General features: G+C 46.0%; 1 protein-coding gene across 3 annotated transcripts in view; it reads right to left on the reverse strand.

Moving 5' to 3' along the window:
- The window catches only part of LOC123181021 (UDP-glucose:glycoprotein glucosyltransferase), a 27,505-nt gene extending 26,251 nt beyond the window's left edge, over positions 1 to 1,254 (reverse strand). For 2 of the 3 annotated variants that reach the window (XM_044593231.1, XM_044593228.1), the window contains exon 1: positions 871 to 1,254. In XM_044593231.1, coding sequence (XP_044449166.1) covers positions 871 to 1,049 — 179 coding nt within the window. In that variant the 5' untranslated portion in view covers positions 1,050 to 1,254. The remainder of the gene's footprint in view (positions 1 to 870) is intronic. The other variant, XM_044593229.1, reaches the window with a different exon arrangement.
- Positions 1,255 to 12,685: the final 11,431 nt, after the last annotated feature.

Here is a 12,685-nt window from a genome sequence, read left to right on the forward strand (position 1 = left end):
AGTCAAGAACGATAAAATAAATTTACTACCAGCCTTCAAGTGTCGCAGCGAAAGCAAATGTGTCAGCCTTCAAGTGAACAGAAGAGACATGATTCTCTTATCTGTCACATTAGAGTCTAATAGTTTATGAAACATAAAACCTCATTCATCTCTCACTGCAATAATTTTGTAATTTGGTAGGATCCGGTTTATTATAAACACCATAATTCATCTGGTGAATGTGTGTTACTGAACCACGAGTGCATATTACTGACTGGTGAGTGGTATTCTAGTGGTATTCTGGTGAGTGGGACCGGGACGCCATCTCCGCCTTCATCGCCGACCTCCGCTCGATGGCCGTCCGCCTGTCGCCGCCACCACCGGCGCCGCCGCCTGAGCCTGATTAGTCGTCTGTTTGCTCTCCGGCCTTGGCCCCGGCTGAGCCTGTCTCTTATTTCGTGTGTGTTTTGGGCTTGTTGAGCTGTGCCCTCAGCAGTACCTCTGGATTTATGGTTGTGAGACTTGGGTGTGTGTGTTCTGAACTAGTCCTTGTATGTGCTCTTGGCCATTTGCTTTATTTATAAAGCGGAGCGAAAGCCTTTTTCGGTAATTCTAGTGTGTTGCATAGTGTGCATGACTGTTCGACAACATACTATACTAATCAGTTTCTAGCAATTAGAAGGAAACGACTGAATTCTTAGCACAATTAGCTAAACATATTGACTAGGCATCGGCAGAATGGCTCGCTACCAGTTTCCAGGATCGACAGGTCCCAGTGGAACCAGTAAACCACAGAGTGAACTTACTGAGGACTACTAAATCGGTGCAAAACGAAAAATCTCCATCAAACAAGGACAAGTATACCAACATATCGTGCCGGAAACCACTCACCTGGCTTCGAGCAGCAGCGGTGTGCCGGCCCACTTGGCCCGGAGCGCCACCTGCACGTTCTTCTGTCGCCTGATCTCGGCAACCGAGACGCCCCCACCGAGGCATCCCACGAGCACCACCGCTACCAGAGCGAACGCCGCCCGCGAAACCCCAGATCGGGACCCTCCTGCCGTCGCCATGGGGGAGGCGCGCTTCGACCCGAGGCCCTCCCGCCGCTTCGATCGGAGTTGCTACACGACAGGGGATTCGGACTGTGAACCGCACATCAGGAAAGGATTTGTGAGGGTTTTGGGTTCGTCGCCGACGAGATGCAGAGCGCGAGGGGCGAGGAGACTTCGCCGGAGACCTGGGGGATGGAGAGTGGTGGTGTGGGGTTAGTAAGCTTTAAAATAAGGACTGACCACCGCCGTTGGATCGAGGATGAACAGAAGATCTTTAGTTTGAGACGGTAAGAGCATCTTTGGGCCCTTCTGCTAAATTTAACGTGTAAAACAAAAACATATTACTGAGGATTCTGGCAATACCCCTCTCTGAACATCTTACTGAGGATTTCATGGCGTGGCATAAAACAAAAACATATGTGTTCTTAATCCGATCAGCTTATTATTCTGAATGGGAGCATCAATTCGGTGCAAGAATTATTGTAGAGGAAGGAACATCTAATATAAACCATGTTTGGTCTGCACTATGGAAGCTCGAAGTGCCAAGTAAGATCAAGATATATGTGTGGCGTGCACTGCGAGGGGTTGTTCCTGGTACGTGTGTACTAGCTAACAGACACATCAAGGTGTCGTCACACTGTCCGGTCTGTACTTCTGGGACTGAAGATATGCGCCACTTATTGTTTACATGTGACAGCAAGAAGTGTTTGGAAAGCACTGGGATTAGAACATGAAATACAGAAAGCTTTGCTAGTTGATTGGTGAGGGTCAGTTGTCCTAGAAGAGATTCTAAGATGGCCTAGACAGAAATCGCTGGTGCTGGGGCAGTTGGGGCTACAAGAAACTGTGGCGGTCGCTGCATGGTATATTTGGTGGGAGAGAAGAGAGATAAAGAAGGGAATTAGGGTTAAACCTCCATCAAGCACAGCTTTTGCAATCAGTGTGATAACAGCAAATTCCGCTGTGAAGACCCCTCACCATTAGGAGTGCAAATTCCATTTGGAGAAACCTCCTGTAGGCACGTACAAAATGAACACAGATGCTGCGTACTTTGAAGATGGCACCGGGGCCATTGCGGCTGTTCTTCGGAACAGTAGGGGAGAAGCTTTGGCGGGGGTAGCCGAAGTGTTTGATCACGCATCTAACCCTGCAGCGGCGGAGGCTATGGCGAATTCGGAGGGGCCTCCAACTATTACAGGATATTGCTTACTCCAGAGTTATCGTGGAAGCTGATAGTTTGGAGATCATCAATGCATGTAATGGAGTCAATAATGTTTTGGCACCATATTTAGCCATCATGGCAGATTGCTTCCAAATTACTCATGGAATATCATCGATTCGATTTCAATATTGTCCTAGGGAAGCCAATGGCTTGGCATATTTTTTTAGCTAGATATGCTTATGACAATAATACAATGTATTTGTGGGATAATGATCCACCTACGTTTTTGATTACCCATGTACTGAATGATGTAACTCTGTCATTTTCGCAATAAAGTGCCAAGAGGTTTTTCCCTTCAAAAAAAGTTGTAAAATTTAACCCTCCATATTATCACTACCCTTTTTCCTAAAAAAAACTTAACTCACCGGGAAAAAACTCATCGGAATAATGTCATGTTTTTACAGAAAACTTTCAATCTATTCATCTTCAATCATAACAGTAGAACGAATACCAGAAATAATAAAAATTACATTCAAATCCGTAGACCATCTAGGGACGACTACAATCACTGAAGCGAGCCGAAGGCACGCCACGCCGTCATCACCCCTCCCTCACTGGAGCCGGGCAAAACTTATTGTAATAGACAGTCGAAAAGTCGTTGTGCTAAGGCCCCATAGGACCAGTGCAGCAGAATAGCAACCGCCGTCGATGAAGTGTAGTGTAGATCGAAAGGATCCAAACTGAAGACACACGAAGGTAGATGAACTATGATCAGATTTGAGCAAATCCACCAAGGACAGATCCGCCAGAGACACATCTCCACACGCCCCACCCACAATGCTAGACACACCACCGGCACGGGGCTGGGCGGGGAGGACCTTATTCCATCTTCAGGGAGCCACCATTGTCTCGTCTTTCTGAGCAGGACACAAAACCTAACGAAACTCAAATAAACATCTGAAAAACATAGCCTTCCCGCTGGCAAGGTGAAAGTGCTAGTTATCGACTAGAGGGGGGTGAATAGGCAATTTTTATGAAAGTATTCAAGACAGGCAATGTCTTCGAAGACAGATAATCAAATAATACCTAAACAGGATGCAGCGGAAGATAACCTACACTAGTCATGCTACAGTCAAGGAAACAATACAGTGAAAGCACAAAGACAGATGGCAGCTAGGTAGAACAGATCGGAACAGGAAGACAGTATGAAGCCAATTATGCAAACAGAGATGATAGTCTTCACACAATGAATTCAAATGGAATAGACAAGCATAGACTTCATGAAGCTAAACTATAGGTAAAGGGTGAAGTGACAGAACCAGTTGCTTGACGAAGACAAGGATTTAGTAGACCAATTCCAGTTGTTGTGACAACTGTACGTCTGGTTAGGGAGGTTGGGATTGAACTAAGAAGACCACGTCTTCACCTTATTCCCCTTGAGCTAAGGTAACTTAGTCCTCGCCCAATCACTCAGGTAAGTCTTCAAGGTAGACTTCCAAACCTTCACAGACTTTGTTCATTATCGATCCACAATGTCTCTTGGATCCTCAGAACACAACGCCTAACCGACTGGAAGATCACGGTCTTCAAGTGTAATAAGTATTCAGATCACGCGGACAGAAAAAGACTTCAGTGATGCCAACACTCTTTGCGCTTTGGGTGTTTTGGGTTTTTGTCCTCGCAAGGATTCTCTCTCAAAGGCTTCGGAGGTGGTTTGCTCTCAAACGACAAAAGCCGTGCACTAACTCTGAGCAGCCACCAATTTATGATGTATGGGGTGGGCTATTTATAGCCAGGAGGCAACCCAACATGATATGTCCGAAATGACCCTGGGTCACTAAGGAACTGACACGTGTCCAATGGTCGGATTTCAAACACACGCGGCAGCTTGACTTGGGCTACAAGTAAAGCTGACTTATTCAACTTAGGATAAGATTTCCTCTCATTGTCTTCACTCGAAGACATAGGATTTGGGTTGAGCATCACGTCAGTTTTCTGACTTTGTTCACTTGAACCCCACTTGACAGTTCGGTGGTTCCTATGACTCAAGAAAGAAGAAAATGAAATTACGAAAGAAACTATGTCTTCGCACTCCATTGTCTTCAAGCGAATGTCTTCACGTGTCATTATGTTCAACACGAATGTCTTCGCGAACCACCATTGTCTTCAATGTCTTCATACATTTTTAGGGGCTAACTTCGGTGGTTAAACCGAATCAATAGGGACTTCTATCTGTGTTCTCCTGTGAAACTCACAAACACATTAGTCATTCAACCATGTTTGTCGTCAATACTCCAAAACCAACTAGGGGTGGCACTAGATGCACTTACAATCTCCCCCTTTTTGGTAATTGATGACAAACTGGTTGAAGTTTTCAACGGGGATAAAATATGTGAAAGTTATGGTACGTGGTCATTGGCTTCATGAAGTTGACAGGGCTCCCCCTGAAGATGTGCATATAAGTAATTTGCCTTTGAATGCAAATGCACATTGCAGGTTTTGCTTTGTGGAGATCTCCCTCTATTCATGAAGTCAAATCATAGTGCATACAAGAATGTATTGAAGATAATGATATGCACAATGATAAATGGGTGTCTGCAGAATGATTTCATGCGCATAAGATAGAATTTCAACCACACAAAGAGAACAACAGAAAATGTAGCAGATGCCCCACTTGGACTTAAGTGTTACAACTCAAAAACCAACAGTTCATGAACGAGAGTTGCAAGATTTAACAAAATAAGGCACCCGACCCATATAGACCCGCTTGAAGACTATCAACCCATATACTTCTCCCCCTTTTGTCATCGAATGACCAAAAAGGAATGAAGACATAGAGTGTCTAAGCATTCCCCGGAGGTGTTGGTGAAGATTTTGGGGTAGCGGGGTCGATGTTGGAGTTGGGTGGTGCAGAGGGGCCTGATGCAGCGTCTTGGTGCAGTGAAGCCATAGTGGGTGAAGTGGCATTGTCCTCCTCATCGATGACGCGCGCAACGACAGTTGGAGCGGATGATGAGTAATCAGAATCTTCAATGGAAGGTGCAAGATGCCACTTAGCTGATTTAGGGGCTTTGGAGTCGAATTTGAATCTCTCCGTGAAGCCATCTGCAATGAGATCGTCTTCAGAACAGAGCATTGTGAGGCTCTTCCAAGCACGGCTGCAGGCTTCATGAGCAACAAAAGAGTTCTTGGTGGAGAGGTTGTGAACCCGATTGACATCCACGAGAAGACTTTACATTTGATGCTTCATCCAATCATGATTCCTATCATGCTTCTGACGTAGAGAAACTATAAGTTCCCTGTCGTTCAACACATGAGCATGCTTCTGAGGCCTTTGAGAAACTGTGCTGGCGGTCACATCAGTGTTAGCACTATGCGGCAGACGAAGTTGACCGACAAGAGGACCAGCGGCAGCAGGATTTGGCACATGGGTGGCTTCAAGAGGTGCAGAGAAGCTTTAAAAGGCAGTATTGTCTTCACGGATGGGTTCCTTGGCAGGCTGTGGATAGATGGCTTCATGGGACATATCCACGTCAGGCAAGAAGACAACATGATTTCGTGTTGAAGCTTGATAGTTGATAATAGAACGAAGCTTAATCAGCCGCATAATCCATGGAGCATAGAATTTCTGGCCAAAAAGATCAATGCCTGAGGCTGCCAGCTGCCCGATGAAGAAATCATGTGTATTAAAGTGGATGCCATTGAGGATGTAGAAGACCAATGTCTTCATGGTGACTTCAAGCTTCGCAGAGGAGGAGTGCCCTTTGATTGGCCATAGAGTATGCCTCACAATGTGGTAGATGATGCGGGGCAAGTACTCGAGGTCACTGACAAAGAAATGTGTGGGGACTCAGCATCTGCAGGCAATGGCTTCATCATAGATAGCATTTGGCTCATGTTGGGCTTTGGCTTCTAGAAGATGCTCTCTAACTCCTTGCGATGGGCTTCACAACCTGGCTCATATAAATCTAGGAGTGGGTAGGGATGTGAGCTCAAGGATATCTTGAGCTTTGGCTTCAGGATACACGTCACCTGTCATCCACTCAAGGATCCATGTCTTCGGATCCCTGTTGTACCCAGATATGTGCAGAGTTGCATAGAATTGGAGCATAAGTTCTTCATTCCAGTGCACCTTGTCAACAACAAAAGGGAGAAAGCCAACGTCACGGAAGTAGTCAATGGCTTCTTCTAAACATGGCAATCCAACCATGGCATCACAACAGAGGCGCTTGTGGGGAAAGATTTTGTCCTGATTATACAAGATGCATGAGTAGTACCTTCGTTGCAAATGACTCCAGAATTTGTCTGAAGAAATCTTTGGCTTCTTGAAGGGGTTATTGGCCTTTTCAAAGAAGGTGTTGTGCTCATGGAAGTTCAACACACTGAAGGAACTTGCAGTTGCGACAACACTGGGAAGCCTTGGCATTCTTAGCATGGGCTTCTGCATCTGAGGCCTTTGCTCAATATGATAGTCATATTGAGGCCCATGAGATTCAGGAGGTGTCAGGGCAGGCCACCCGATGCCGATCAGCTCTCCTTCACGATTGTATGTCCTTGCCATAGTGTGTGGAAATTACATATTCTACCCTCCCACCTCCTTACTTCAAGGGTAGCCTTTGTCACCCACACGCTTGCGCGACATGGCTGGCACCATATTATACAGGGTAGAAAACGAGGGCGACGCATGCGGTGATGGCGTAGTCTTCTCCATATCTTCTGGTGTATCTTGTGAAGGAAATATGCCCTAGAGGCAATAATAAAGTTGTTATTTATATTTCCTTATATCATGATAAATGTTTATTATTCATGCTAGAATTTTATTAACCGGAAACTTAGTACATGTGTGAATACATAGACAAACAGAGTGTCCCTAGTATGCCTCTACCTGACTAGCTCGTTAATCAAAGATGGTTAAGTTTCCTAACCATAGACATGTGTTGTCATTTGATGAACGGGATCACATCATTAGAGAATGACGTGATGGACAAGACCCATCCGTTAGCTTAGCATTATGATCGTTTAGTTTTATTGCTATTGCTTTCATCATGACTTATACATGTTCCTCTGACTATGAGATTATGCAACTCCCGAATACCAGAGGAACACCTTGTGTGCTATCAAACGTCACAATGTAACTGGGTGATTATAAAGATGCTCTACAGGTGTCTCCGATGGTGTTTGTTGAGTTGGCATAGATCGAGATTAGGATTTGTCACTCCGTGTATCAGAGAGGTATCTCTGGGCCCTCTCGGTAATGCACATCACTATAAGCCTTGCAAGCAATGTGACTAATGAGTTAGTTATGGGATGATGCATTACGGAACGAGTAAAGAGACTTGCCGGTAACGATATTGAACTAGGTATGAGGATACCGACGATCGAATCTCGGGCAAGTAACATACCGATGACAAAGGGAACAACGTATGTTGTTATGCGGTTTGACCGATAAAGATCTTCATAGAATATGTAGGATCCAATATGAGCATCCAGGTTCCGCTATTGGTTATTGACCGGAGATGTGTCTCGGTCATGTCTACATAGTTCTCGAACCCGTAGGGTCCGCACGGTTAACGTTCGATGACGATTTATATTATGAGTTATGTGATTTGATGACCGAAGTTTGTTCGGAGTCCCGGATGAGATCACGGACATGACGAGGGGTCTCGAAATGGTCAAGAGGTAAAGATTCATATATTGGAAGGTTGCATTTGGACATCGGAATGGTTCCGAGTGGTTAGGGCATTTTTCCGGAGTACCGGGAGGTTACCGGAACCCCCCGGGAGAAGTATTGGGCCTATTGGGCCTTATTGGAGGAGAGGAGAAAGGGCCACGTGAGAGGGGCGCCCCCCTTGCCCAAACCGAATTGGCCTAGGTGAGGGGGCGGACCCCCTCTTTCCTTCTCCCTCTCTCTCCCTTCCCTTTCCCTCCGGTAGAAGAAAGGAAAAGGGGGGGGGCGAATCCTACTTGGGCCGGGAGTCCAAGTAGGACTCCCCCCTTGGCGCGCCCCCTTGGGCCGGCCTCCTCTTCCCCCCCTCCTTTATATACGTGGGAGGGGGGCACCCCAAAGGCACACCAAGTCTTCTATTAGCCGTGTGCGGTGCCCCCCTCCACAGTTACACACCTCGGTCATATCGTCGTAGTGCTTAGGCGAAGCCCTGCGCCGGTAACTTCATCATCACTGTCGCCACGCCGTCGTGCTGACGGAACTCTCCCTCGTCCTCAACTGGATCAAGAGCTCGAAGGACGTCATCGTGCTGAACGTGTGCTGAACACGGAGGTGCCGTACGTTCGGTGCTAGGATCGGTTGGATCGCGAAGACGTTCGACTACATCAACCGCGTTACTAAACGCTTCCGCTTTTGGTCTACGAGGGTACGTGGACACACTCTCCCGTCTCGTCGCTATGCATCTCCTAGATAGATCTTGCGTGATCGTAGGATTTTTTGAAATACTGCGTTCCCCAACAGTGGCATCCGAGCCAGGTCTATGCGTAGATGTTATATGCACAAGTAGAACACAAAGAGTTGTGGGCGATAATAATAGTCATACTGCTTACCACCAACGTCTTACTTTGATTCGGCAGTATTGTTGGATGAAGCGGCCTGGACCGACATTACATGAGCGCGTTCATGAGACTGGTTCTACCGACGTGCTTCGCACACAGGTGGCTGGCTGGTGTCTTTTTCTCCAACTTTAGTTGAATCGAGTTTGACTACGGCTGGTCATTGTTGAGGGTTAAAATAGCACACTTAACGAAAAATCATTGTGGTTTTGATGCGTAGGTAAGAACGGTTCTTGCTAGAAGCCCGTAGCAGCCACGTAAAACTTGCAACAACAAAGTAGAGGACGTCTAACTTGTTTTTGCAGGGCATGTTGTGATGTGATATGGTCAAGACGTGATGAGATATAAATTGTTGTATCAGATGATCTTGTTTTGTAAAATTTATCGGCAACCGGCAGGAGCCTTATGGTTGTCGCTTTATTGTATGAAATGCAATCGCCATGTAATTGCTTTACTTTATCACTAAGTGGTAGCGATAGTCGTGGAAGCAACAATTGGCGAGACGACAACGATGCTACGATGGAGATCATGGTGTCAAGCCGGTGATGATGGAGATCATGACGGTGCTTTGGAGATGGAGATCAAAGGCACAAGATGATGATGGCCATATCATGTCACATATTTTAATTCCATGTGATGTTTATCCTTTATGCATCTTATTTTGCTTAGTACGGCGGTAGCATTATAAGATGATCCCTCACTAAATTTCAAGGTATAAGTGTTCTCCCTAAGTATAAACCGTTGCTACAGTTCGTCGTGCCGAGACACCACGTGATGATCGGGGGCGATAAGCTCTAAGTTCACATACAACGGGTGCAAGCCAGTTTTGCATGTGCAGAATACTCGGGTTAAACTTGACGAGCCTAGCATATGCAGATATGGCCTCGGAACACTGAGACCGAAAGGTCGGACGTGAATCATATAGTAGATATGATCAACATAGTGATGTTCACCATTGAAAACTACTCCATCTCACGTGATGATCGGACATGGTTTAGTTGATTTGGATCACGTGATCATTTAGATGACTAGAGGGATGTCTATCTAAGTGGGAGTTCTTAAGTAATATGATTAATTGAACTTTAATTTATCATGAACTTAGTACCTGATAGTTTTGCATGTCTATATTGTTGGAGATCAATGGCCCGTGCCACCGTTCCTTTGAATTTTAATGCGTTCCTAGAGAAAGCTAAGTTGAAAGATGATGGTAGCAACTACACGGACTGGGTCCGTAACTTGAGGATTATCCTCATTGCTGCACAGAAGAATTACGTTCTGGAAGCACCGCTAGGTGCAAGACCCGCTGCAGGAGAAACTCCGGACGTTGTGAACGTCTGGCAGAGCAAAGATGATGACTACTCGATAGTTCAGTGTGCCATGCTTTACGGCTTAGAATCGGGACTTCAAAGACGTTTTGAACGTCATGGAGCATATGAGATGTTCCAGGAGTTGAAGTTAATATTTCAAGCAAATGCCCGAATTGAGAGATATGAAGTCTCCAATAAGTTCTATAGCTGCAAAATGGAGGAGAATAGTTCTGTCAGTGAACATATACTCAGAATGTGTGGGTACCACAACCACTTGACTCAACTGGAACTACTGCAGGATGCTGCTAACGCGACACTGCGATCGGAGACCCTTCGACGAAACTGTGTGCGATGCCATAATCGCAAACGGTGGTGTAAAAAACCCGTCAAAAAAGGTGCAAAACGTTTGCGATGGAGGATGCATCAAACACAGTTCAGATTTTAGTTGCGTGTGCGATGCAGGCCACACGGTTAACCCGTTCGAACTATTTGCGATGAGGCAGAACAACAGAAATGGGCAGCCATATCAATGTGTGTGCAATACGGCATACAGTTCGCTCTGATGAACCGTTTGCTATTAGGGAGTGCAACATAAATGGTTAGCCAAATCAAGGTGTGTGTGATATAGGGCATACGGTTCACTCGGACGAACTGTTTTCGATTAGCAAATGCAACAGAAACGGTTCAACTTAATAAGATGTGTGTGATACGTGGCAAACAGCCGACTCGATGAATTGTTTGCGATGAGAAATTATAACACAGACGGTTAATACAGTTAGTTCGTCTGCGATTCTGTGTGTACAAAAAACTTTGAAAAATGCAAACTAGTTGCTTGCGGTGGCTAGGAGTATCGCACACGATGCGTCTGCGAGTACTCGTGTGCGATGATTAGTAAGTTACACATACGTTTCCTTATGTTAACACTTGTGTGATAAATAACATGTGGCACCGGCTACGGTATTTGGGTTGTGTGTGTGCTCCACTTAGTCTTCCCGCGCTCCAGTGAATGCTTCCCGCGCTCCACGTGGGTGAATTGTAAAATCCATGCTAATTCCCTTGAAGGAAATATGCCCTAGAGGCAATAATAAAGTTGTTATTTATATTTCCTTATATCATGATAAATGTTTATTATTCATGCTAGAATTGTATTAACCGGAAACTTAGTACATGTGTGAATACATAGACAAACAGAGTGTCACTAGTATGCCTCTACTTAACTAGCTCGTTGAATCAAAGATGGTTAACTTTCCTCGCCATAGACATGAGTTGTCATTTGATTAACGGGATCACATCATTAGAGAATGATGTGATTGACTTGACCCATCCGTTAGCTTAGCACAATGATCATTTAGTTTGTTGCTATTGCTTTCTTCATGACTTATACATGTTCCTATGACTATGAGATTATGCAACTCCCGAATACCGGAGGAACACCTTGTGTGCTATCAAACGTCACAACGTAACTGGGTGATTATAAAGATGCTCTACAGGTGTCTCCGATGGTGTTTTTTGAGTTGGCATAGATCGAAATTAGGATTTGTCACTCCGATTGTCGGAGAGGTATCTCTGGGCCCTCTCGGTAATGCACATCACTATAAGCCTTGCAAGCAATGTGACTAATGAGTTAGTTACGGAATGATGCATTACAGAACGAGTAAAGAGACTTGCCAGTAACAAGATTGAACTAGGTATTGAGATACCGACGATCGAATCTCGGGCAAGTAACATGCCGATGACAAAGGGAACAACGTATGTTGTTATGCGGTTTGTCCGATAAAGATCTTCGTGGAATATGTAGGAACCAATATGAGCATCCAGGTTCCGCTATTGGTTATTGACCAGAGACAAGTCTCGGTCATCTCTACATAGTTCTCGAACCCGTAGGGTCCGCACGCTTAACGTTCGATAACGATCGGTATTATGAGTTTATGTGTTTTGATGTACCGAAGGTTGTTCGGAGTCCCGGATGTGATCACGGACATGACAAGGAGTCTCGAAATGGTCGAGACATAAAGATCGATATATTGGAAGGCTATGTTTGGACATCAGAATGGTTCCGGGTGAGTTCAGGCATTTACCGGAGTACCGGGGGGTTACCAGAACCCCCCGGGGAGTCTATGGGCCTTATTGGGCCTTAGTGGGAGAGAGGAGGAGGCGGCCAAGGTCGGGGCGCTCCCCCAAGCCCAATCCGAATTGGGGTGGGGGGCCGGCCCCCTTTCCTTCTCCCTCCCTCCTCCTTCCTTCTTCTCCTACTCCAACTACGGAATGGGGAATCGTACTCGCACCGGGAGTAGGACTCCCCCCTTGGGCGCACCATGAGAGGGCCGACCCCCCTCCTCCACTCCTTTATATACGGGGGAAGGGTGCACCACATAGACACACAAGTTGATTGTTTAGCTGTGTGCGGTGCCCCCTCCACAGATTTCCACCTCGGTCATATCGTTGTAGTGCTTAGGCGAAGCCCTGCGTCGGTAACTTCATCATCACCGTCATCACGTCGTCGTGCTGACGAAACTCTCCCTCGACCTCAGCTGGGTCTAGAGTTCGTGGGACGTCACCGAGCTAAATGTGTGCAGATCGCGGAGGTGTCGTACTTTCGGTACTAGGATCGGTCGTATCGTGAA

Source organism: Triticum aestivum, chromosome 1D (assembly GCF_018294505.1).
Source record: "Triticum aestivum cultivar Chinese Spring chromosome 1D, IWGSC CS RefSeq v2.1, whole genome shotgun sequence".
NCBI lineage: Eukaryota > Viridiplantae > Streptophyta > Magnoliopsida > Poales > Poaceae > Triticum > Triticum aestivum.